This window comes from Bufo bufo, chromosome 5 (genome assembly GCF_905171765.1).
Source record: "Bufo bufo chromosome 5, aBufBuf1.1, whole genome shotgun sequence".
Lineage (NCBI taxonomy): Eukaryota > Metazoa > Chordata > Amphibia > Anura > Bufonidae > Bufo > Bufo bufo.
Genome location: NC_053393.1, coordinates 158,249,797 through 158,273,879, shown reverse-complemented (window position 1 = coordinate 158,273,879; position 24,083 = coordinate 158,249,797). Strand labels below are relative to the sequence as shown.

At 44.5% G+C, this 24,083-nt stretch overlaps 1 protein-coding gene across 2 annotated transcripts in view; it reads right to left on the bottom strand.

Annotated features, from left to right (window-relative positions):
- The window catches only part of TMEM241 (transmembrane protein 241), a 141,508-nt gene that overhangs the window by 51,608 nt on the left and 65,817 nt on the right, over window positions 1–24,083 (bottom strand). For both annotated transcript variants that reach the window (XM_040431905.1, XM_040431906.1), the window contains exons 8-10: window positions 22,839–22,887; window positions 22,209–22,254; window positions 11,173–11,208 (exon numbers count right to left, since the gene is read on the bottom strand). In XM_040431905.1, coding sequence (XP_040287839.1) covers window positions 11,173–11,208; window positions 22,209–22,254; window positions 22,839–22,887 — 131 coding nt within the window. The remainder of the gene's footprint in view (window positions 1–11,172; window positions 11,209–22,208; window positions 22,255–22,838; window positions 22,888–24,083) is intronic.

Here is a 24,083-nt window from a genome sequence, read left to right as displayed (position 1 = left end):
TGCTGCGACTTGGACTCCCGTCGACCTCATATTGATGACCTATCTTGAGGATTAGTCATCAATATGTAAATCCCAAAAAAAACTCTTTAAAAGTTTTACCGATCTGATATCGATGGCCTATTCCGAGGACAGGCCATCAGTATAAAATTCCTGGAAAACCTTATCTTCTTAGAAGGTGTAACAAACTCTGCAGCAGAGACTTGAGCTTTATTGTGGAGGTTCTCAAAATGAAATTTCCATTCTCTGCAGAATAACTGACACATATACATGGAAAAACTTACCCAGACAAATAATGGGGAAAAAACAACTCAAATACTGTGGCACAACCTTTCTAAAAATATAAGCATATACACAGTTCATTCATGCACGCACAGTCCATTAGTGCTATCTTTTGTCTGCTCACTCCTAGGTATACACTTGGGTGAACACAAAAGAAAAATGACAAGTAAAAATAAGCAGTCACACACCGAGCAGTACTTAGGGTGTGTACATGATCCTTGTCATTTCACTTGCATAATATAAACTGTGAAATAAAAGCTATACATAAAACCAATCATGTAAACAGTATACAGTACACAGCAACTGCTTGTGTATGTCAGGACCACTTCCTGATGCAGAGATTTTCCATTTTCATTCCCTTCCATTCCAGAGCCATAACTTTTTTATTTTTCCTTTCATATAGCCGTATGAGGGCTTGTTTTTCGAGGGACAAGTTGTACTTTCTAATGTCCCATTTAATATTGCATAAGATATAGTGGGAAGCAGGAAGAAAAAAAATCCAAACGGGGTGGAATTGAAAAACAAAAAACAAACATAAGCCCACCACAGTTTTAAGGGTTTTAATGTTTACGGCATTCATTATGCAGTAAAACTGACTGGTGCTCTTAATTCTCCAGGTAAGTACGAATCCAGCGATACCACATATGTATAGTCTTATGTAATGTCTTGCATTTTAATACCAAAAAAAAAAATCTTTTCATCGTCCTGTTCTGACCCCCACAACGTTTTTTTTATAGTTAAGTCTATGGAGATTTTTTGCGGGACGATCTGTAGTTTTCATTAATACCATCGGAGTGTGTATGACTTTTTGATCCATTTTTAGTTAATTTTTTTGTGTAGGTAAAGTAATGAAAAATGGAGAATCGCCATTTTTATTTTTTCTGTTACACCATTTACCATACAAGTTTTAATAATATTTTAATAGTATTGGCGTTTTTGCTTGTGGTGATGCCCATTATGTTATTATTAGTTTTCTTAATATATACATTTTTAAAACTATTTTTACTTTTTGCTAGATTCCCAAATGTGGCGGGAAAAAAAAAAATCCTGAATGATCGTGATCGGCGATCACTTAAACGTTTGGTGAAATCAAATAGAAGAAAACAGTAGTAAAACTCAGGGCTATGTTTAATAGTGAAAGTAAGGCCTCTTTCAGACGGGCGTTGCGGGAAAATGTGCAGGTGCGTCACGGGAACACCCGCGATTTTTCCGCGCGAGTACAAAACATTGTAATGAGTTTTGCACTCGCGTGAGAAAAATCGCGCATGTTTGGTACCCAAACCCGAACTTCTGGGCTTGGGATCGGTGTTCTGTAGATTGTATTATTTTCCCTTATAACATGGTTATAAGGGAAAATAATAGCATTCTGAATACAGAATGCATAGTAAAATAGCGCTGGAGGGGTTAAAAAATAATTTAACTCACCTTAATCCACTTGCTGGCGCTGCCGGCATCTCGTCTGTCTCCTTCTATGCTGAACAGGATCTGTGGTGAGCATTCATTCCAGGACCTGTGGTGACGTCACTCCGGTCATCACATGATCCATCACATGACCCATCACCATGGTAAAAGATCATGTGATGGATCATGTGATGACCGAAGTGACGTCACCACAGGTCCTGGAATGAATGCTCACCACAGGTCCTGTTCAGCAAAGAAGGAGACAGACGAGATGCTGGCAGCGCGAGCAAGTGGATTAAGGGGAGTTAAAAAAAATGTTATCCCCTCCAGCGCTATTTTAGCACCGTGCGTGAAAATCGCACCGCATCCGCACTTGCTTGCGGATGCTTGTGATTTTCAAGCAACCCCATTCACTTCTATGGGGCATACGTTGCGTGAAAAACGCAGAATATAGAGCATGCTGCGATTTTCACGCAACGCACAAGGGATGCGTGATAATCACCGCTCATGTGAACACCCCTATAGAAATGAATGGGTCGGTATTCAGTGCGGGTGAAATGCGTTCAACTCACGCATCGCATCCGCGCGGAATACTCGCCCGTGTGAAAGGGGCCTAAGAGCATTTCCACACGCACAATGCGAAACGATGCCACAGTGAATGCATGCTGTAATCAAAGCTAAAGGCGGTCCAACCTTTATTTTTTTTTGGTGGCGACTATTTTTTGGGACAGGCAGTGTATATTATAATTCAGTGCTGCCACCTGCTGGCCTGAACTGTAATATACAAGTAATGAACCTGGAAGCCTAGTACAGGCTCCAGGTCATTACATGCATAAAATGCTTTCCCTGATCTCCGCTGTGAAAAGCGTTCCTGTCCCGAAAGCGCACACTTACTGATTTTAGCGAGTAATATTAGTAGTAATATTTGACCACGGCATCTGAGTAGTTAAATGTCTGCGATCAGCATTACCCCCGATCGCAGACATTAACCATGGGTTTCTGCTGTAGGAAACAGCTGGCACCCTGCGGCTATGGCGCTCTGGAGTGGACGCCATCTTTAAAGGCCCAACATCCACTGTAATGTATGCCGGATGTCGTGAAGGGGTTACTGTACTTCTATGATCAGGACTTCTCGTAGAGTACAGTAAAAGGGGAAATAGGACATCAAGTCAGCGGAATATAGGCAGCTATTTATGGCAACGAGTATTCTGATTATGGAGCAGCACACACAACCTGTTGTAAACCAGTCAGTGTTATGCTGGATTTACACACTCCAACCACCAGCCAATTGTCTGGAAGCGTTCCAGCCCAACAATCGGCTGGTGGTCCAGTGGAGGTGAAGCTCTGCATTTACATGCAGCAATCATCTCCACAGTATGAAGACTAGTGATGGATATGGCAATTGCTCGTTCTCATACAGTTGCATAGAAACAATACTTTAGTGGTCTGCGTTAATGATTGCTTCACCAGATGAACAAGCATTTCCCTCCTCACTGGGTGATCTGCGGCACCTTTAGATGGGCCAAATACTGGGAATAAACGTTTGTAGGAAGGTTTGTTCCTGATAATCGTCCTGTAGAGCAGCATTATGCCTCATTCCCAAATGAATGACTGTGAGAATGGCACAACTCTTAAGATGGTCCAGAAACTTGTACATGAGGTGATACATCATCAAGATAGGAGAGCAATAAAACTAACACCATACCACGCTATTTTGACTATACATTATTATTTAGGGAAAATATGCTACCAATACAGTTAAATATTTCCAACGTAAAGGTAAAAATACAACCATCTGAACAAATACAGAACATATGGAGGATAATACAGTATTTCATTCTAGCTTTATTGACAGATGCACTCAGGATTATATACAAATCTGTATCAGTTAACACCTAGGCTGGAGTTTCTTAGGTGTACTTCTCCTTTAAATATGGGAATCACTTAGCTAAAATGTAAAATAAAGATTCTGAACACGAGATCCTGTTGTAGTAGTTCTGAGCACTCTCTTTATACTGATTATTATAATCCTACCAAATTCCTGTGGTTCTAAGCAATCATGCAGTCCGGCACCTACTAACAAGAACTTCCTGCGATATCACCTCATAACTTAATTCTACATGAGTGCAAGGGCGGCCATTTAACCAGACACAGGAAGTCAATAGAAAACATTTATGTACAGTCATGTCAAAATTCCCTGGAAATTATTTCCCCTTGGGCATTTAGAAATCTAGTACTACTAAAAATGCTACACAGGTTAAAATAAAGAATAATTAGGACAAGAAGAATCGCAGTCTGTAACGCGCCTCTTCCTTAGTGTGCATTAAAAGCATGGAAAAAAATCCAAACCTCGATCCTGTGTCAAGTTATCAATAGTCGGCCTCCTGCAAATCAACCGATTCCGGCTATGTGCTCTTAGTGTTATCATAAAGATACCGCGTCTCATAATGATGTGCTATAATAACTAATGTCGGATACTGAAGTTACTATGAGGCCCAGTGTCCCTATGATGACCATGGGCACAGAATCAGGAGGGAAACAGGCGTGTACTGAAAGATCTCAAATGGCTTGTAACTCTACCCCTGAAAACTCCAGCAGGTATAAGATTCAGTTCTTCAACTACCGTACCCGCAAGGTACCAGTTGGAACCTAAGCAGAGTTTGGATCCAAGTTTTAAAATGGTTTTCCAGTTTAAAAATCAAAATACCGAAGTAATTCACCGAAGTCTCACAAGACTTCGGGAATAACTCACTTTGCCTTGTCAGAGGCCATACATTTTAATGCTGTATGGAGACAGGTCTACGTACAGCATTAAAGGGGCTATCCCACTTCGCCTTTTCATACTTACCTGCTGCCAGCACGCCGTTCACTTCCTGGATTCTGGCTGGGGGCAGGTTTCATCTTGATTGAAGTCTTCTCCCGGCCGGGCCGCGCGCTGAACTGAACGTGCACGCCGCTGCGCATGCGCCATGGTTACTTATTCCTGGCCAGTATAGTACAGAGCCGGCGTGCGCGTTAGCGGCTCTGTACTATACTGGCCAGGAAGAAGTCACCATCGCGCATGCGCAGCGGCGTGCGCGTTCATGACAGCGAGCGGCCCGGCCGGGAGAAAAGAAAGAGTCTTCTGCGCAAGCGCAGCCACCGGGATTCCAGAGAAGAGCGGTGGCCGTAACCAGGGGAGACCGAATGACAACAATGAGGTAAGGGGGGATGAATTTTATCCTAAACTGTGGGAATTTGTAAATCAAATATATTTACAAAAATGATCACTGTCAAATCATTACCGATTTAACAGTGATCATTATGATGGGATAACCCCTTTAAACCCGAAGTTTTGAGCAAAGCAACTTCGGATCTAGGATCGGAAGCTCGCTATGCTCATCCCTAGATGCAATCGCTGGCAAAGGAGCTTCAACTAAGTACTCAGTAAAGGGTCTGATTACTTATGTCAATGCAAGATTTTAGTTTTTCCTCTTTTTTTGTAAATATTTTTATTAGTATCACCAATATACAAAAATATAAGACTTTGGTTACAGAATCAAAGTTCAAAACAAAAGGCAATACATACTTTTATCATTTTTTAAACAAAGAAAGCCCAACCCCCCCAAGCCCTCCCACCCAACTATGTCACATCTGCAAATACAGTCTTATTTATATTTCCAGCAATCTGCTATTAGCTATTCCAGTCATGTCTGAAGCTTTCTGTAGTGTATTTACCCAGTCGATATCTTTATCTATCTCCCCTACCCCTCTTTATAGCTGTACTTAAATAGCTAAATAGCTAATTTCCCCAACGTGCCTTTGAGGGCTTCTAGGTTATACCATTCTGTGTACCTGAATGATTGCATAATCTTTTTAATAACTTCTTGGTTGAAGTTGTTTGCAATAAAAGTTTTCCATCTTTTGAAAAACCCTTTAGTTTTCTTATCTTTATTTGACTGTGTCTAATTTATCTATATACATAAAACGCACTATCTGTGCCTTCACCTCATGAAGTCCAGGTACCTCCGATTTCAACCACCTCTGTAAAAGACAACGCAGTGAAATCACTAATACTGCATCTAATATCAAAGGGGGAGAATGTTGGGATTCTTCAAAGTCATGGAAGTTTCGGGTGTTAAACTCATGTCATACTTCCAAGTTTCTCTAATCCAGCTTTTGACCAGACTCCAAAATGTCTGCACATGTGGACGTGACCATATACAATGCGTCAAATCTGCCTTGTCCAGAGCACATTTCGGGCAGGCAGTAAGAAAAATCTGTCTTATCTGGCTTTTTGGGAAAGGTGAAAGCATATATGGCTGAGTGTATTAAACGCAGGTGCGACTCTCGCCACACTTCACAAGGTATCACTTTGCACACTCTGAGCCATCCCTGTAGAATTTTTTCAGGTGTTACTGAAATATTTAGCGTCTTCCCCCATTTTTTTAAGAGAAATTGGGCTGAGGCTTTATTGCCTGATTCCCTTAGCACTTTGTACATATCTGATATGGAGAGCCTGGATTTATCAGCTCCTAAGGAGAAAATCAAAGAGGTACCTGTACATTCACTTGTTACATCTCTCAACCTATCCCTACAGAAAAGGTAAACTTGTTGGAAAGGTAACATATGATGTTTATCTAGGCTATATGTTTGACAAAGTTCTGGAAAGGTAAGATATCTTTTTTCTGTAACATGAAGAAGGTCAAGTAAAGTTTTAATACCCCTTGATCTCCATACCTGAAACATCTTATTCAAAACCTCTTGTGGAAATTCAGGGTGTTGCCAGATGCCCATTACTCTGGAGGCCAAAGAAGTTTTTTTAGCTACCGTAACTTGCGCGTCTCCTTCCATGCAACCACCGTATCGCGAATTATCAGTGAGTGCTTCAGTAGTTGAGGTAGAGCCTGTCTCCTAGAGTGGAGTAAATTTACTAGTGGCCATGGATGGGACAACTGTGATTCCAGATCAAAGTTGGAAAAGTGGTTAGTCTCATGTATCCAGTCTAAACCATGCCTAAGGAGGCATGCCAGATTATACAGTCTAATGTTTGGTACATTAAGGCCACCTAATTCTCTTGGTAACATTAATTTTGCTAGGGCGATACGAGGCTTCTTACCTGCCCATAAGAACCTAGTAATCACTGAGTGGAGGTCACGGACATCAGAGTGTTTTAAAAGTACTGGGATCGTCTGCAGGGGGTACAGTAATTTGGGGAAACATATCATTTTCAGTAGATGACTCCTGCCTGATAGAGATAAAGGGAGACTCTGACACCTATTGAGATCACTTTTAACTTTTTTAAACAAAGGGAGGTAATTTAGATTGTAAAGGGATGAAGGAGACCTTCCTATTTTTATTCCTAGGTAAGTGATCTGGGAGTCACTAACCCTAATACCCTCGCATATACTGGGAAGTCTTTCTCTAGTCATTACTGGTTTCAATGGCATCAGAACACATTTATCACGATTTATTTTGAAGCCTGATACTGACTCGAACGAGTCCAGGAGGCGTATAACTTTTTCCATGTCCTCCAAAGGGTCGGCCATGAACAATAGAACATCGTCAGCAAAAAGTGACGTGTATATTTCCTTCTGACCTACTTTAATTCCTCTAAAAACCTCACCCCCCTCTAACATACGAGCCAAAGGTTCTAATGTGAGGTTGAATAATAACGGGGAAAGCGGGCACCCCTGGCGTGTCCCCCTACACAGTGGGAAAGAAGAGGATAAAAACCCTGGAATTGCTATCCTCGCCTTAGGGGATGTATAAAGCACTGTAATAAAAGTTCGTACTGGGCCACTGAATCCCATCCTACCCAATATCTCATCCAGCCAGTCCCACCTGACGTTATCAAATGCCTTCTCCGCGTCGATCGCCAGAAGCGATGGACACAGAGAAGGACATGTATTCCACTGGACTACATCCAACACCGTCAGTACTTTTCTGATGTTGGAAACAGCAGCTCTACCTTTGACAAATCCAGACTGGGAGGGAGACACCAACCCCGACATAAATGAAGAGAGTCTGTCAGCCATAATCCTTGCCACCAATTTAAGGTCCACATTAATTAAAGATATTGGACGATATGATGAAGGATCTGTTGCATCCTTCCCTGGCTTAGGGATTAATTTAAAATATGCCAAGTTATCAGACGATGACAACGGAGAACCCTTCAACATGCCATTGTACACTGCCGCTAGAGGATTTTTTAGATCATCTCCTAACATCCTGAAAAATTCTCCTGGATATCCATCAGGACCCGGAGCTTTATGTAGACTTAGACCTTTAATGGCTGCACAGACCTCTTCCTCAGATACAGGGGAGTTCAATGTATCCAACTGGGTTGCCGAAAGAGTAGGCAGTTTAATACATTTGGAGAGAAAGGAAGACAGAGATTTGGGACCTGGATCTCTATACAGATCCCTATAATAGTCTCCTAGGATAGAGACTATTTCCTCAGGTTTACTATGCATAACACCCCCCGCATCAGCTATTTTCAGGATGTGATTCTGGCGTCTAGAATTTTTAATAAGGTTGACCAACATTTTCCCAGATTTATTTCCTCCCCTGAAATACCTGTTCTCTAAATTGGACATGTCACATTTCATTTTTCTTTCGTACCATAACTCATAATCCCTTCTAGCTAAGTGCCAAGCTTCTTTGTTTTGTGAGGTCATGTTAGCTTGGTATTTTGTGTAGGCACTCCGCAGGGAGGAACTAAGTTCCTGAAGTTGGTCCGAGATTTTTTTTTTTAATCCCCTTGTATAGGCCATTATCCTACCCCTAAGGACAGCCTTAGCTGTGTCCCAAAATAAAGACGGATACTTAAGGCTGGACATATTATCTCCTCTGAACTCCAGATACCATCCTCTAAGAACCTCTCTAAAGTTTTTATCGTTATATAAGTAGGCGGGAAATCTCCAGATAATGTCCTGACCTTTTGGTTGGATCTCAGAAATCGTAATAGAAATCGGACTATGGTCCGAAATTACCATGTCATGAATTTTCGGATCCACTACTCTCGTTCTCAGAGAATCCGATACTAGAAGGTAGTCGATCCTAGACCAGGAATTATGGGGAGATGAATAGAAAGTAATGTCCCTGTCGTCGGGGTTGGCAGACCTCCAAATATCAATTAAGGCTGTATCTCTCAAGAAGGGTTCAAGTACTTTGTCATGGATATGGGGGAGATCTGACCCTCTAACTGCACCTCTCCTATCTTCTAAAGTGCTAACCACTGTGTTCAGGTCACCTCCAACTATTTGTTTGGACACCGAGCCCCTATTTAGTCTGGTCACCAGATCAGCAAAAAAGGTCCTATTCTCACCATTGGGGCCATAAATATTATGTAGTTTAATTTCTTCCGAATTGGTCTTTAGGTGCAGTGTACACCAGCGCCCTGAGTCATCTGAATTAACCCCCAGAATATCATACTTTAAATTTTTATGCAGTAGAAACAGTACCCCTGCCTTGTGCTGCACTGCTTGAGAACCCACTACCTTTCCCACCCAGGACTTTTCCATGCGACTAAAATCACTTTCTGTAAGGCGAGTTTCTTGTAGCATAGCAATATCAGCTCCTAAATGTTTTAAACGTTTTAGAATCATATTACGCTTTTGCGGGGAGCGTAACCCTTTAACGTTCCACGACACAATTTTCATCATCGCATAAGGGATAAAAAGAACCATTTGAGACAGACACTGGCATGTGACTAACATAGACTCCATACTGGAACCAAACACCCACCCCCCAACCCCCCATAATATAACAATAAACCATATTGAGCATAAACATCCCCAGAGCGAAGCGCACTATAGATCTACCTAGTGATTTCTTCATAGCTCTTACAAACTTCACTTTTTTCCTCATGTGGTGTCAAGCAAAACTCCCTGCCCCCCATAACAGTTGAGAAAAATATAGAATAGAATAGTAAGGCATAAACAATACAGATTGCCCCCTCAATTCTTTCTTATTCAGCAGCCCAACCTCTATAATCCCCTCATAAAGAAAACGTCCCCAAGCTGAGACTGTATGTAATTTTACTTTACAGTTCGTCATTCAACGCAATCTTTTGGGACGTGGATCATCTTGTTGGTCCGAGACCTGAGACAGATCTTCTTGCGCGCCTTTCATTAAGTTCCGTTGGCCTCGCGTCACAGGACCCATTTTCCCCTCCAGGTCGGCCGCGGCTTTCTCAGGTGAGGTATAGGTCTTGCTGGAACCATCCAGTTTAAACACTCTCAAGGTGGCCGGGAAGATTAGGGCGAATTTAACTCCCCCTCGATGAAGCTGAGTGCATAATGGGGAGAAAGCTTTGCGTTTCTTCGTGACCTCAGCAGAATAGTCCCCGAACAAGAGAACTTTCATTCCCCTTAGTGTGACGGGTTCCTTGCGGGATTTAAAGGCTTTGAAAATAGCCTCTTTGTCGGTATAGTCCAAGTAACGCATGATTACTTGTCTTGGGCTGCTCGGCTGATTTTCAGTAACCGAGCGAGGCGGACCCACTCTGTGAGCACGCTCCACTTTGCAGCGCCTCGTTATCCCCAAGGCCCCATTAAATGGTCTGAAGACTTTCCAAGTGCATTGTAAATGCCCATTAAAAGGGCTCTTCCATTACAAAAGCTTATCTTCTATACACAGGATAGAGGATAAGTGTCTGATTGGCGAGGGTCTGACCGACCACCGATCAGGCACTTATGTGAACAGGAAACAAGATGTCAAAATGGGACAACCCCTTTAATGGATGACAATAAAAGACCAATTAGTAGATGGGGAAAAAAAAACCTGAAAAACCCTAAATTTAAACTGTAAATTGAGTCCATAGTACAAATATGTACTGCAGTCCATGTGCCCCTGATGTAGTCCCTTCATTACAGTATTCTACAACAGAAGCAATGCAAGCGCATCTGTAATACAAACATTCCATTTGCTTCTCAAAATCCATGTGAGCCCTTAAAGTGTAACTGTCAGGTTTTCCTCAAAAAATCAATTTTAGCATATGTTACTGCTGCAGCATTATGTATAAAGCAATCTTTAGTTTCTTCACATAGCACCGTTTTCCTTGAGCTTTTCCCTTAGTTACGGCTGTTTTGAACCCTACAATATGAGGATCTTCTCAAGATGGCTCCTCTGCCAGTTCTCGGAGGTCAAAACTGCCTTTCCTCACATCATATACACACTTGCTTTATCCAGCAGCACTCTGCCAGCCAATCAGATTGAATTGCTGAGACACACACCTCCTCACTCTGAAGCCTAATGCGGGCATGCAGTGCGGAGGACTGCCCTTCAGTTTACACTAAAGGGAAGACAGAAAAGCTCTAGCAACGTTTTTTTTGTGGACCAGTGGAAAGGGACAGGGGACATTAATGAAAACTTATTATAACGTAATTACAGACCTTTTGGCAATCATTGACTAACTAGCTATACATGCCTAGCTCTAATAAACTAGCAAATAAATAATTTGACAGATACTCTTTAAACAAAACCTAACTATAAAAAAAATATACATACCTGAAGAAATAGTTTATATATTGCTGATCAATGTCACTGTAAAAAGAGATGAAAAAGTCTCAGTCAAAGCTGTGTTCTACATAACATTTTCTCTAATGTTTGTGGATGCTAATCACTGCACTTTGGTAAGCATTCCAGAATTTATTTGGACATAATTCCAAGTCCTGGTAGCTAGTATACTTCTTCACTCCCCACCAAACTCCACCTTCCCGGTTTTTCTTTATGTCCCCACTCTGTGGGGAGTGCTGCTGAAGATAACAGTTCTGTCTTATCTAAAAGATACTCTCCTGACTCACACTATCTATATTATCTGTGTGTGCTGCATGCAGAATCTCCAGTGTATTTCTATGAGATGCAGCTTCGCACTGCTCTCCCCTGCCAGACAAGAAGCAGAATCACATAGGAATACATCAAGACTATGTGCGAGAGTGAATTAGGAGAGGGATGTTCTATGTCACTGATCTGTTACTTGCTGACCTTAGAAAGGACTCAGAGCAGAGGAAATGCACTGATGAGGCTCTCTCTGACCAGCCAGAGCCATGATAGGAAATGTAAGCTGCACTACGTGAACCATATTAGAGGAAAGAAGGAATCAAGGTGGCTAGGGATGAACGGACCCGTGGATGTTCGGACGAACTTCGGGTCAAAGTTAGGGTTCGGGTCCCGAACGTGACCCGAACTCGAACCCCATTGAAGTCAATGGGGTCCTAAATTTTGGGACACTAAAATGGCTGTAAAATAGTTGTAGTAAGGGCTAGAGGGCTGCAAAAGGAAGAAAATGGGGGTAAGAGCAGGACAATTGCTCTGCAAACAAATGTGGATAGGGAAAGGACTTAAAATAACATAGAATAGAAAAAAAATATATATTATAATCTTGAACTAGGAGGCGGAGGTCAAAGTGGAGTAGGAGGTGGAGGAGGCGGTGGATGTGGCGGTGTAGGTTTTCCTTTATTTATTTTTTATAAATTTGGGAAGACCCCAAAACATTGGGAAATAGAAAAGAGAAAGTGCGCTGGAGTATAACAATGGTTGGGTGCTTGTCTACCCAGCACAAGGTACTGACAAGTCCTGTGGGATCCATGCTTGGTTCATTTTAATGAACGTGAGCTTGTCCACGTTGGCTGTGGACAGGCGGCTGCGCTTGTCTGTGATTACCCCCCCTGCCGTGCTAAACACACATTCAGACAATACACTTGCTGCAGGGCAGGCCAGCACCTCCAAGGCGTAAAGGGAAAGCTCAGGCCAAGTGCCCAATTTGGAGACCCAGAAGTTGAATGGGGAAGACCCATCAGTCAATACGTGTAGGTGTGTGCACACGTACTGTTCCACCATGTTACTGAAATGCTGCCTCCTGCTAAGACGTTCCATATCAGCTGGTGGTGCTGGTTGTTGTGGCATGCTGACAAAGCTTTTCTACATTTCAGCCATGCTAACCCTCCCTTCTGAGGTGCTGGCGGTATCCCAGCTGCGTTGGCATCTTCTTCCTCCACCACCTTGACCTTCGCCTTGTGCTTCTACTGAGCCCCCGCTGTCAGGTGTGAATGCCATCAGCAGCGCGTCTACCAGCATGCGCTTGTACTCGCGCATCTTCCAATCACGCTGCAGTGACGGAATTAAGGACAGAACGTTGTCCTTGTAGCGGGGATCCAGCAGGGTTGCCACCCAGTAATCAGCACTGGTTAGAATGTGGGCAACTCGGCGGTCGTTGCGCAGGCAGCTCATGTGTGCCAGGCTGCCCAGAGGCAACAAAAAGCTGTCCTCTGTGGGAGGTGTATCGTCTATGTCCTTTGTATCCCCCCAGCCATGCTCCATTGATGCCCATAAGCTGCTTTGGGTGCCACCCTGCTATGAACACGGTTCCTCCACCTCATCATCCTCCTCCTCCTGCAGAACTGTGCCCTGGCTGGACAGTTGTGTACCTGGCCTCTGTTGGTGCAGGAACCCACCCTCCGAGCCACTTGTGAATGACTGGCCTGATAACCGTGGAAATGATGCCTCTTCCTCCTCCTCTTCCTCCTGTGCCACATCCTCTTCCATTATCCAAAGTGTTTTTTCAAGGAGACATAGATGTGGGATAGTAACGCTGAGAACTGCGTCATCGGCACTGGCCATGTTGGTGGCGTACTACAAACAGCACACAAGTCCCGCATGGAGGTCCACTCGTTGGTGGTAAAGTGGTGCTGTTCCGCAAAGCGACTCACCCGTGCGTGCTGCAGCTGAAACTCCACTATCGCCTGCTGCTGCTCACACAGTCTCTCCAGCATGTGCAAGGTGGGTACGTTGCATATGAGGTGGAGAGCGGGAAGGCCGAAGTTATGCTACAGCACAGACAGGCAAGCAGCAGCAGGGTGAGAATGCCAAAATCACGCACAGACGGCTCGCACTTTCTGCAGCAGCTCTGACATATCAGGGTCATTTTTCAGGAACCTTTGCACCACCAAATTCAGCACATGCGCCAGGCAAGGGATGTGCATGAAACCGGCTAGCCCCAGAGATTTTACAAGATTTCGCCCGTTATCGCACACCACCAGGCCAGGCTTGAGGCTAAGCGACACCAAACACTCATCAGTCTGTTGTTACATGCCAGTCCACAGCTCCTGCTCGATGTGGGGGTTTTCCCACAAACAGATGAGCTTTAAAACTGCCTGCTGTTGTTTACCCCTGGCTGTGCTGAAGTTGGTGGTGCAGATGTTACGCTGACCGGATGAGGAGGCGGCGATGAGTAATGTCCTGCAATTCTCGGTGGCGGCAGGACATGCACCAAACTGCTATCCGCCTCAGGCGCAGCCCCCCTGCATTTACCCAGTGTGCTTACTGGTCAACATATCGGTAGTTATCTGGACATTTCCACAGATGGCGTTGCGCAGTGCACACCTGATTTTGTCCGCCACTTGGTTTTGCAGGGCAGGGATGGCTCGCTTGGAAAAGTAGTGGCAGCTGGAAACCACGTACTGTGGGACAGCCACCGCTATAAAGGTTTTTAAAAGTCTGTCTCCACCAGACAGAATTTCAAATGCCAGGAATTTTTAAATGCTGGCATACAGGGCCAGGGATCGCAGGTGGGTAGGGGGGTACTTCCTCTTTCTCTCCAGTGTTTGGGGGATGGACAGCTGAACGCTTCCGACATGCTGGGTGATAGTGGTGGAGGTGGTGGTGTTGCTGCCACATCCTCTGTTTGCAGGCTGGAAGGTGCCATTCTTACTCCAGAGGGGGAGGAAGAGGCCAAAACTGGAGCAGAAGAGGGAGCAGGAGGAGCCTGAGATATTTTGTGGTTTTTCAGGCGTTTACTCCACTGCAGCTCGTGCTTTGCACTTAGATGCCTGGTCATGCAGGTTGTGCTCAGGTTTAGAACATTTATGCCTCGCTTCAGGCTCTGATTGCACAGCGTGCAAACCACTCACGTCTTGTCAGCACATTGTCTGAAGAACTGCCACGCCAGGGAACTCCTTGGAGCTGGCTTTGGTGAGCTCAGTCCCTGGGTGCGGTAGGCAGAAGCAGGCATATACTGGCTAGGGGACGGCCACTCTGCTCTTGCACCCTGCTCCCTCTTTTGCTGTGCGGCTGGCGCTGTGTGACCACCACCTCTTCCTCCGAACTGCACACGTCACTCGCATGACCTTGATTCCATGTGGGGTCTAGGACCTCACCATCTTCCACCCACTCTTCAGCCCTGCCCTCCTTGAAGGTCTGCACACGGCAGAAAGCCGCAGCAGTTGGCACCTGTGTTTCGTCATCATCAGAGACGTGCTGTGGTGGTCCTCCCATTTCCATATCCTGAAACATAAGTGGTTGGGTATCGGTGCACTCAATCTCTTTCACTTCTGGAAACCCCGCCAGCAAAGTCATCAAAAAGCATAAGAGACTGCTGCATGACTTGGGGCTCAGACTGCTTGGCTGATTTGCAAGGGGGTGAGGTGAAAGACAGATGCCCATGGGCTGCAGGTGCCAACTCTGGGTTTCAGCAGAGGACCGGGTGGGAGACAAAGTTAAGGAACTGTAGGCACTGTCACCTATACTTGTTCTGGCCTCACCATTCGTACACCGGTATTCGGGCCTACAAAATGACGTTGAACGTCCTGTCGCCTATGTGCACCTGAAGGTGTTTCATTTGGGCGTGCAGCTGGCACAGATCGACCACGTCCTCTCCCTGCAACAGGAGCTCCACCAGAACCAGCAGCACCACCACGACCAGGGCCACGTCCCTTATTTGATGCCCTCCTCATTCTTTGAGGTCACCCACTGAACTAACAGACGGATTAAGGGTCCATTCACACGTCTGCAAAGTGGATCCGGATACGTTCCGCAATGTTGCGGAACGGATCAGGAACCATTCATTTTCAATGGGGCCGCAAAAGATGCGGACAGCACACAGTGTGCTGTCCACATCCACACTTCTGTTCCGCAAAAAATAGAACATGTCCTATTCTTGTCCGCAGACACGGACAAGAAAAGGCATTTCTATTAAAGTGCTGGCCATGTGCGGTCCACAAAATGTGGAACGCACATGGCCGGTGTCTGTGTTTTGCGGATCCACAATTTGCGGACCGCAAAACACTTGCGGACGTGTGAATTGACCCTAACTGTAATAATTTCCCTGTCACATCTGCAGTGCACGGATCTCACACCAAAAATGGGTATATGTCACCCACTGAACTAACAGACAGATTAAGGCCCTTTTCACACGAGCGCGATTGATTAGGTCCGGGTGCGTTCAAGGAAACTCGCACCATTTTGCAAGCAAGTTCAATCAGTTTTTTTTGCGCGCGGGTGCAATGTGTTTTGATGCGTTTTTTACGCACGTGATAAAAAACTGAATGTTTACAAACAACATCTCTTAGCAAACATTAGTGAAAAACGCATCGCATCCGCACTTTGCGTTTTTCACTGAAGCCCCATTCACTTCTATGGGTCCAGGGCTGCGTGAAAAACGCAGAATATAGAACATGCTGCGATTTTCAAGCAACGCAGAACTGATGCGTGAAAAAAACAGTACACAGACCTATTAAAATGAATGGGTCAGGATACAGTGCGGGTGCTATACGTTCACGTCACGCATTGCACCCTCGCGGAAAACTCGCTCGTGTGAAAGGGGCATAACTATATTAAGTTCCCTGTCATGTATAAAGTGTATGTGTATCTCACACCAAAAATGGGTATATATCACCCATCGAACTAACAGCCAGATTAATTATTATATTTCTGTGTCAGGGGTACAAAGATGGTGCATTGCACCAACAAAAAAAACAAAAAAATCGCTATAGGTCAACCACAGAATTAACAGCCAGATTTATTATTAGATTTCTGTGTCCGGGGTGCAAAGCTGGTGTATTGCACCCACAAAAAATCATTATAGGTCACCCACAAAACAAATAGCCAGATTCCTAACACTGTCCCTCACTTAAGCTGCCTGCTTCCTGTCCCTGCACTACTCAGAGCTGATGGGCGGTGCTACACGTGATCCAGCTTGTATAGAGGCTGGGTCACATGATGCACTGGCCAATCACAGCCATGCCATTACTAGTCATGGCTGTGATGGCTTCTAAGTGCCCACAGCTTAAAAGCTTGTTGTTTGGCTGCCCTGCAGCCTTTCAACAAGCTTTATTAACCACCTCCGGACCGCCTAACGCAGGATCGCGTTCCGGAGGTGGCAGCGCTGCGCACAGTCACGCATATACGCGTCATCTCGCGAGACGCGAGATTTCCTGTGAACGCGCGCACACAGGCGCGCGCGCTCACAGGAACGGAAGGTAAGAGAGTTGATCTCCAGCCTGCCAGCGGCGATCGTTCGCTGGCAGGCTGGAGATGTGTTTTTTTTAACCCCTAACAGGTATATTAGACGCTGTTTTGATAACAGCGTCTAATATACCTGCTACCTGGTCCTCTGGTGGTCCCCTTTGTTTGGATCGACCACCAGAGGACACAGGTAGCTCAGTAAAGTAGCACCAAGCACCACTACACTACACTACACCCCCCCCCCCATCACTTATTAACCCCTTATTAGCCCCTGATCACCCCTAATCACCCCTGATCACCCCATATAGACTCCCTGATCACCCCCCTGTCATTGATTACCCCCCTGTCATTGATCAACCCCCTGTAAAGCTCCATTCAGACGTCCGCATGATTTTTACGGATCCACTGATAGATGGATCGGATCCGCAAAACGCATCCGGACGTCTGAATGAAGCCTTACAGGGGCATGATCAATGACTGTGGTGATCACCCCATATAGACTCCCTGATCACCCCCCTGTCATTGATTACCCCCCTGTCATTGATTACCCCCCTGTAAAGCTCCATTCAGATGTCCGCATGATTTTTACGGATGCACTGATACATGGATCGGATCCGCAAAACGCATCCGGTCGTCTGAATGAAGCCTTACAGGGGCATGATCAATGACTGTGGTGATCACCCCCCTGTCATTGATTACCCCCCTGTAAAGCTCCATTCAGATGTCCGCATGATTTTTACGGATGCACTGATAGATGGATCGGATCCGCAAAACGCATCCGGACGTCTGAATGAAGCCTTACAGGGGCATGATCAATGACTGTGGTGATCACCCCATATAGACTCCCTGATCACCCCCCTGTCATTGATTACCCCCCTGTCATTGATTACCCCCCTGTAAAGCTCCATTCAGATGTCCGCATGATTTTTACGGATGCACTGATAGATGGATCGGATCCGCAAAACGCATCCGGACGTCTGAATGAAGCCTTACAGGGGCATGATCAATGACTGTGGTGATTACCCCATATAGACTCCCTGATCACCCCCCTGTAAAGCTCCATTCAGATGTCCGCATGATTTTTACGGATGCACTGATACATGGATCGGATCCGCAAAACGCATCCGGTCGTCTGAATGAAGCCTTACAGGGGCATGATCAATGACTGTGGTGATCACCCCCCTGTCATTGATTACCCCCCTGTAAAGCTCCATTCAGATGTCCGCATGATTTTTACGGATGCACCGATAGATGGATCCGATCCGCAAAACGCATCCGGACGTCTGAATGAAGCCTTACAGGGGCATGATCAATGACTGTGGTGATCACCCCATATAGACTCCCTGATCACCCCCCTGTCATTGATTACCCCCCTGTAAAGCTCCATTCAGATGTCCGCATGATTTTTACGGATGCACTGATAGATGGATCGGATCCGCAAAACGCATCCGGACGTCTGAATGAAGCCTTACAGGGGCGTGATCAATGACTGTGGTGATCACCCCATATAGACTCCCTGATCACCCCCCTGTCATTGATCACCCCCCTGTCATTGATTACCCCCCTGTAAAGCTCCATTCAGATGTCCGCATGATTTTTACGGATGCACTGATAGATGGATCGGATCCGCAAAACGCATCCGGACGTCTGAATGAAGCCTTACACGGGCGTGATCAATGACTGTGGTTATCACCCCATATAGACTCCCTGATCACCCCCCTGTCATTGATCACCCCCCTGTCATTGATCACCCCCCTGTCATTGATCACCCCCCTGTCATTTATCACCCCCCTGTCATTGATCACCCCCCTGTCATTGATCACCCCTCTGTAAGGCTCCATTCAGATATTTTTTTGGCCCAAGTTAGCAGAATTTTTTTTTTTTTTTCTTACAAAGTCTCATATTCCACTAACTTGTGTCAAAAAATAAAATCTCACATGAACTCACCATACCCCTCACGGAATCCAAATGCGTAAAATTTTTTAGACATTTATATTCCAGACTTCTTCTCACGCTTTAGGGCCCCTAGAATGCCAGGGCAGTATAAATACCCCACATGTGACCCCATTTCGGAAAGAAGACACCCCCAGGTATTCCGTGAGGGGCATATTGAGTCCATAAAAGATTGAAATTTTTGTCCCAAGTTAGCGGAAAGGGAGACTTTGTGAGAAAAAAATTAAAAATATCAATTTCCGCTAACTTGTGCCAAAAAAAAAAAATTTCTATGAACTCGCCATGCCCCTCATTGAATACCTTGGGGTGTCTTCTTTCCAAAATGGGGTCACATGTGGGGTATTTATACTGCCCTGGCATTCTAGGGGCCCCAAAGCGTGAGAAGAAGTCTGGTATCCAAATGTCTAAAAATGCCCTCCTAAAAGGAATTTGGGCACCTTTGCGCATCTAGGCTGCAAAAAAGTGTCACACATCTGGTATCGCCGTACTCAGGAGAAGTTGGGGAATGTGTTTTGGGGTGTCATTTTACATATACCCATGCTGGGTGAGAGAAATATCTTGGTCAAATGCCAACTTTGTATAAAAAAATGGGAAAAGTTGTCTTTTGCCAAGATATTTCTCTCACCCAGCATGGGTATATGTAAAATGACACCCCAAAACACATTCCCCAACTTCTCCTGAATACGGCGATACCACATGTGTGACACTTTTTTGCAGCCTAGGTGGGCAAAGGGGCCCATATTCCAAAGAGCACCTTTAGGATTTCACAGGTCATTTACCTACTTACCACACATTAGGGCCCCTGGAAAATGCCAGGGCAGTATAACTACCCCACAAGTGACCCCATTTTGGAAAGAAGACACCCCAAGGTATTCCGTGAGGGGCATGGCGAGTTCCTAGAATTTTTTATTTTTTGTCACAAGTTAGTGGAAAATGCAGATTTTTTTTTTTTTTTTCATACAAAGTCTCATATTCCACTAACTTGTGACAAAAAATAAAAACTTCCATGAACTCACTTTGCCCATCAGCGAATACCTTGGGGTCTCTTCTTTCCAAAATGGGGTCACTTGTGGGGTAGTTATACTGCCCTGGCATTCTAGGGGCCCAAATGTGTGGTAAGGAGTTTGAAATCAAATTCTGTAAAAAATGACCTGTGAAATCCGAAAGGTGCTCTTTTGAATATGGGCCCCTTTGCCCACCTCGGCTGCAAAAAAGTGTCACACATCTGGTATCTCCGTAATCGGGAGAAGTTGGGGAATGTGTTTTGGGGTGTCATTTTACATATACCCATGCTGGGTGAGAGAAATATCTTGGCAAAAGACAACTTTTCCCATTTTTTTATACAAAGTTGGCATTTGACCAAGATATTTCTCTCACCCAGCATGGGTATATGTAAAAAGACACCCCAAAACACATTCCTCAACTTCTCCTGAATACAGAGATACCAGATGTGTGACACTTTTTTGCAGCCTAGGTGGGCAAAGGGGCCCACATTCCAAAGAGCACCTTTCGGATTTCACAGGTCATTTACCTACTTACCACACATTTGGGCCCCTAGAATGCCAGGGCAGTATAACTACCCCACAAGTGACCCCATTTTGGAAAGAAGAGACCCCAAGGTATTCGCTGATGGGCATAGTGAGTTCATGGAAGTTTTTATTTTTTGTCACAAGTTTGTGGAATATGAGACTTTGTATGAAAAAAAAAAAAAAAAAAAAAAAATCATCATTTTCCACTAACTTGTGACAAAAAATAAAAAATTCTAGGAACTCACCATGCCCCTCACGGAATACCTTGGGGTGTCTTCTTTCCAAAATGGGGTCACTTGTGGGGTAGTTATACTGCCCTGGTTTTCTAGGGGCCCAAATGTGTGGTAAGGAGTTTGAAATCAAATTCAGGAAAAAATGAGGAGTGAAATCCGAAAGGTGCTCTTTGGAATATGGGCCCCTTTGCCCACCTAGGCTGCAAAAAAGTGTCACACATCTGGTATCCCCGTACTCAGGAGAAGTTGAGGAATGTGTTTTGGGGTGTCTTTTTACATATACCCATGCTGGGTGAGATAAATATCTTGGTCAAATGACAACTTTGTATAAAAAAATGGGAAAAGTTGTCTTTTGCCAAGATATTTCTCTCACCCAGCATGGGTATATATAAAATGACACCCCAAAACACATTCCCCACCTTCTCCTGAGTACGGAGATACCAGATGTGTGACACTTTTTTGCAGCCTAGGTGGGCAAAGGGGCCCATATTCCAAAGAGCACCTTTCGGATTTCACAGGTCATTTTTTACAGAATTTGATTTCAAACTCCTTACCACACATTTGGGCCCCTAGAATGCCAGGGCAGTATAACTACCCCACAAGTGACCCCATTTTGGAAAGAAGAGACCCCAAGGTATTCGCTGATGGGCATAGTGAGTTCATAGAAGTTTTTATTTTTTGTCACAAGTTAGTGGAATATGAGACTTTGTAAGGAAAAAAAAAAAAAAAAAAAAATCATCATTTTCCGCTAACTTGTGACAAAAAATAAAAAGTTCTATGAACTCACTATGCCCATCAGCGAATACCTTAGGGTGTGTACTTTCAGAAATGGGGTCATTTGTGGGGTGTTTGTACTGTCTGGCCATTGTAGAACCTCAGGAAACATGACAGGTGCTCAGAAAGTCAGAGCTGCTTCAAAAAGCGGAAATTCACATTTTTGTACCATAGTTTGTAAACGCTATAACTTTTACCCAAACCATTTTTTTTTTACCCAAACATTTTTTTTTTATCAAAGACATGTAGAACTATAAATTTAGAGCAAAATTTCTATATGGATGTCGTTTTTTTTGCAAAATTTTACAACTGAAAGTGAAAAATGTCATTTTTTTGCAAAAAAATCGTTAAATTTCGATTAATAACAAAAAAAGTAAAAATGTCAGCAGCAATGAAATACCACCAAATGAAAGCTCTATTAGTGAGAAGAAAAGGAGGTAAAATTCATTTGGGTGGTAAGTTGCATGACCGAGCAATAAACGGTGAAAGTAGTGTAGGTCAGAAGTGTAAAAAGTGGCCTGGTCTTTCAGGGTGTTTAAGCACTGGGGGCTGAGGTGGTTAAAGGCCCGAACACCGAACTCGAACCCAAACTTTTCCGGCAAAGTTTGGGTACGGGTCTCCGAACTCACAAAGTTCGGGTTCGCTCAACACTAAAGATGGCAGACAACCCATTAATGGCATATCAATTAAAATATGTATCCATAATGCACACACAAGAGCTTTTATGGCATTCTTTAATAACAGCCTATGATGCACGATATAGGCAAAAAACATCTGGAGTGCTTCTTTAAATGAAAAAGCGCCAAACACTCACCTCAGTAAACTTGACTTCTGAGATCTCTGGAATGCTTTGTAACATCCTGATAATAGGTAAAAAAAAAAGGATTTAGAAAAGTGATAAAAAGAAAAAACTACAGTCAATTACCATAGTTCTTTATCTGAAGAAACTGACACAAAAACGTACTAGGTAACCAGTTACCAGAAAGACCTCGGTGAGTACATCACAGAAAGGCTAACAAGGAATGCACAAAATGTACTTATATATACTCAATAAGGCTAGGGTTACGACGTAAGAGTCATACGACCTTTTTATAATGATAGTCAATGGTGTCGCACTGCGACTGCAACGCAGCAGCCGCAAAAATCCATCCAAGTTGGATTTCTGTGTGATTGTCGCGTTGCAGTCGCACGTAGCAGTGCGACATCATTGAACATCATTACAAAAAATGTCTCGTGACAAGACACGTCACATTGTAGTTGTACCCTTTTTGTCGCGCAACATGTCACCGTGTAGCCCTAGCATAAAGGGTCTGTCTGGTGACCTGGAAGCTTTATATGACTTATCTTTCCACTACACCTGCTGGTGATTATAAACCATGTTTGACTCTATATGGACAAGGCTCTAGTAACATACACTAAAGGCACCACGATTCTACTGACTTACCTGAGCAAACCAGGTGAATGACAGCCCAGAAATAACCGTCTGCATCAAACTACAGACAAAAGTGAATAAAGCATTAAACACAAACTTACCTACTGTAATATTCTGTGTACAATACATATAGGTATACTGCATAATACTAATTTATTTCCGGTCCGCAGCACGGGCACTCACAGGGAGTGTCTTTAGCATCAGGTCTCTGCCTCTCCTTCCACTCCCAGCTCAAACATCAAAGATCCAAACCTGCTTGAAGCCCTGCTGGAAAAACCACACCACGTAGCAGGTCCATGCCCGTATTGCAGCCCACAAACAGTGGGTCCACAATATACAGGCACCGGCCATGTGCGCACCATATCACGGATGCGGACTCATTAACCTGAATGGGTCCGCAATCCAGAAGATACGGTGCAGTTGCGTAATGGAGGGACTGATCGGAAGCCCACAGAAGCACTACGGAGTTCTTCCGTGGGTTTTCGGTCCATGCCTCTGCACAGTAAAAAGAGTGCATGCACTACTTTTTTGCAGTGAGGATCACGGACCCCATGCAAGTGAAGGGGTCTGCGCAGACGGCGGGCACACGGTAGATGCCCATGCATTGCGGACTGTGCAATGCATGGGCACGCACGGTCATGTGCATGAGGCCTAAGACACAGCATCATTGCTGACGTTACATCTACAGCCTGTGTCCTGGAGAATCGGCAGAACTCGCCCTCAGAGGCAAGGTCATTGATGCTGTGTCGACAGGGCAGAGCATTACATGCCTTGCCACGCCTCAGATGCGGACATGAGGTCATCTGGATAAGGAATCAAGACAGTAAAAATGTCACGTGACTGCGATGGAGTGCGGAAAAACGGGGCATTACAGATGAACAATCCCTATTAGTAAGTGATAACGTGCCGTTTCCTGACAACTGATGCTGAAAATTACAAAACTGGAATACCCCTTCAACTTCATAGGAGCGGACACTTGTGCCTTTATTACAATTTTGGATTATATCACAGGTTGGATTAGCAGATCCCTAAAATTCTGAACATCTGACACAGAATCAGCCTTCCCCGCCACCTGCAGTGCTGCACAGATCAATTGTTCTAAGTCTACAGCATAAATGCAGTATGGCCGAAATATTCAAAACCTACCATAGCAAGATCCATTTATATTTTGAGCAGCATTTAGTACAGAGAAATTACATATGCAATTCAACATGTGGCCAGTTTGGTGGGCGAACACTTGTGGACCTCACAGAGAAT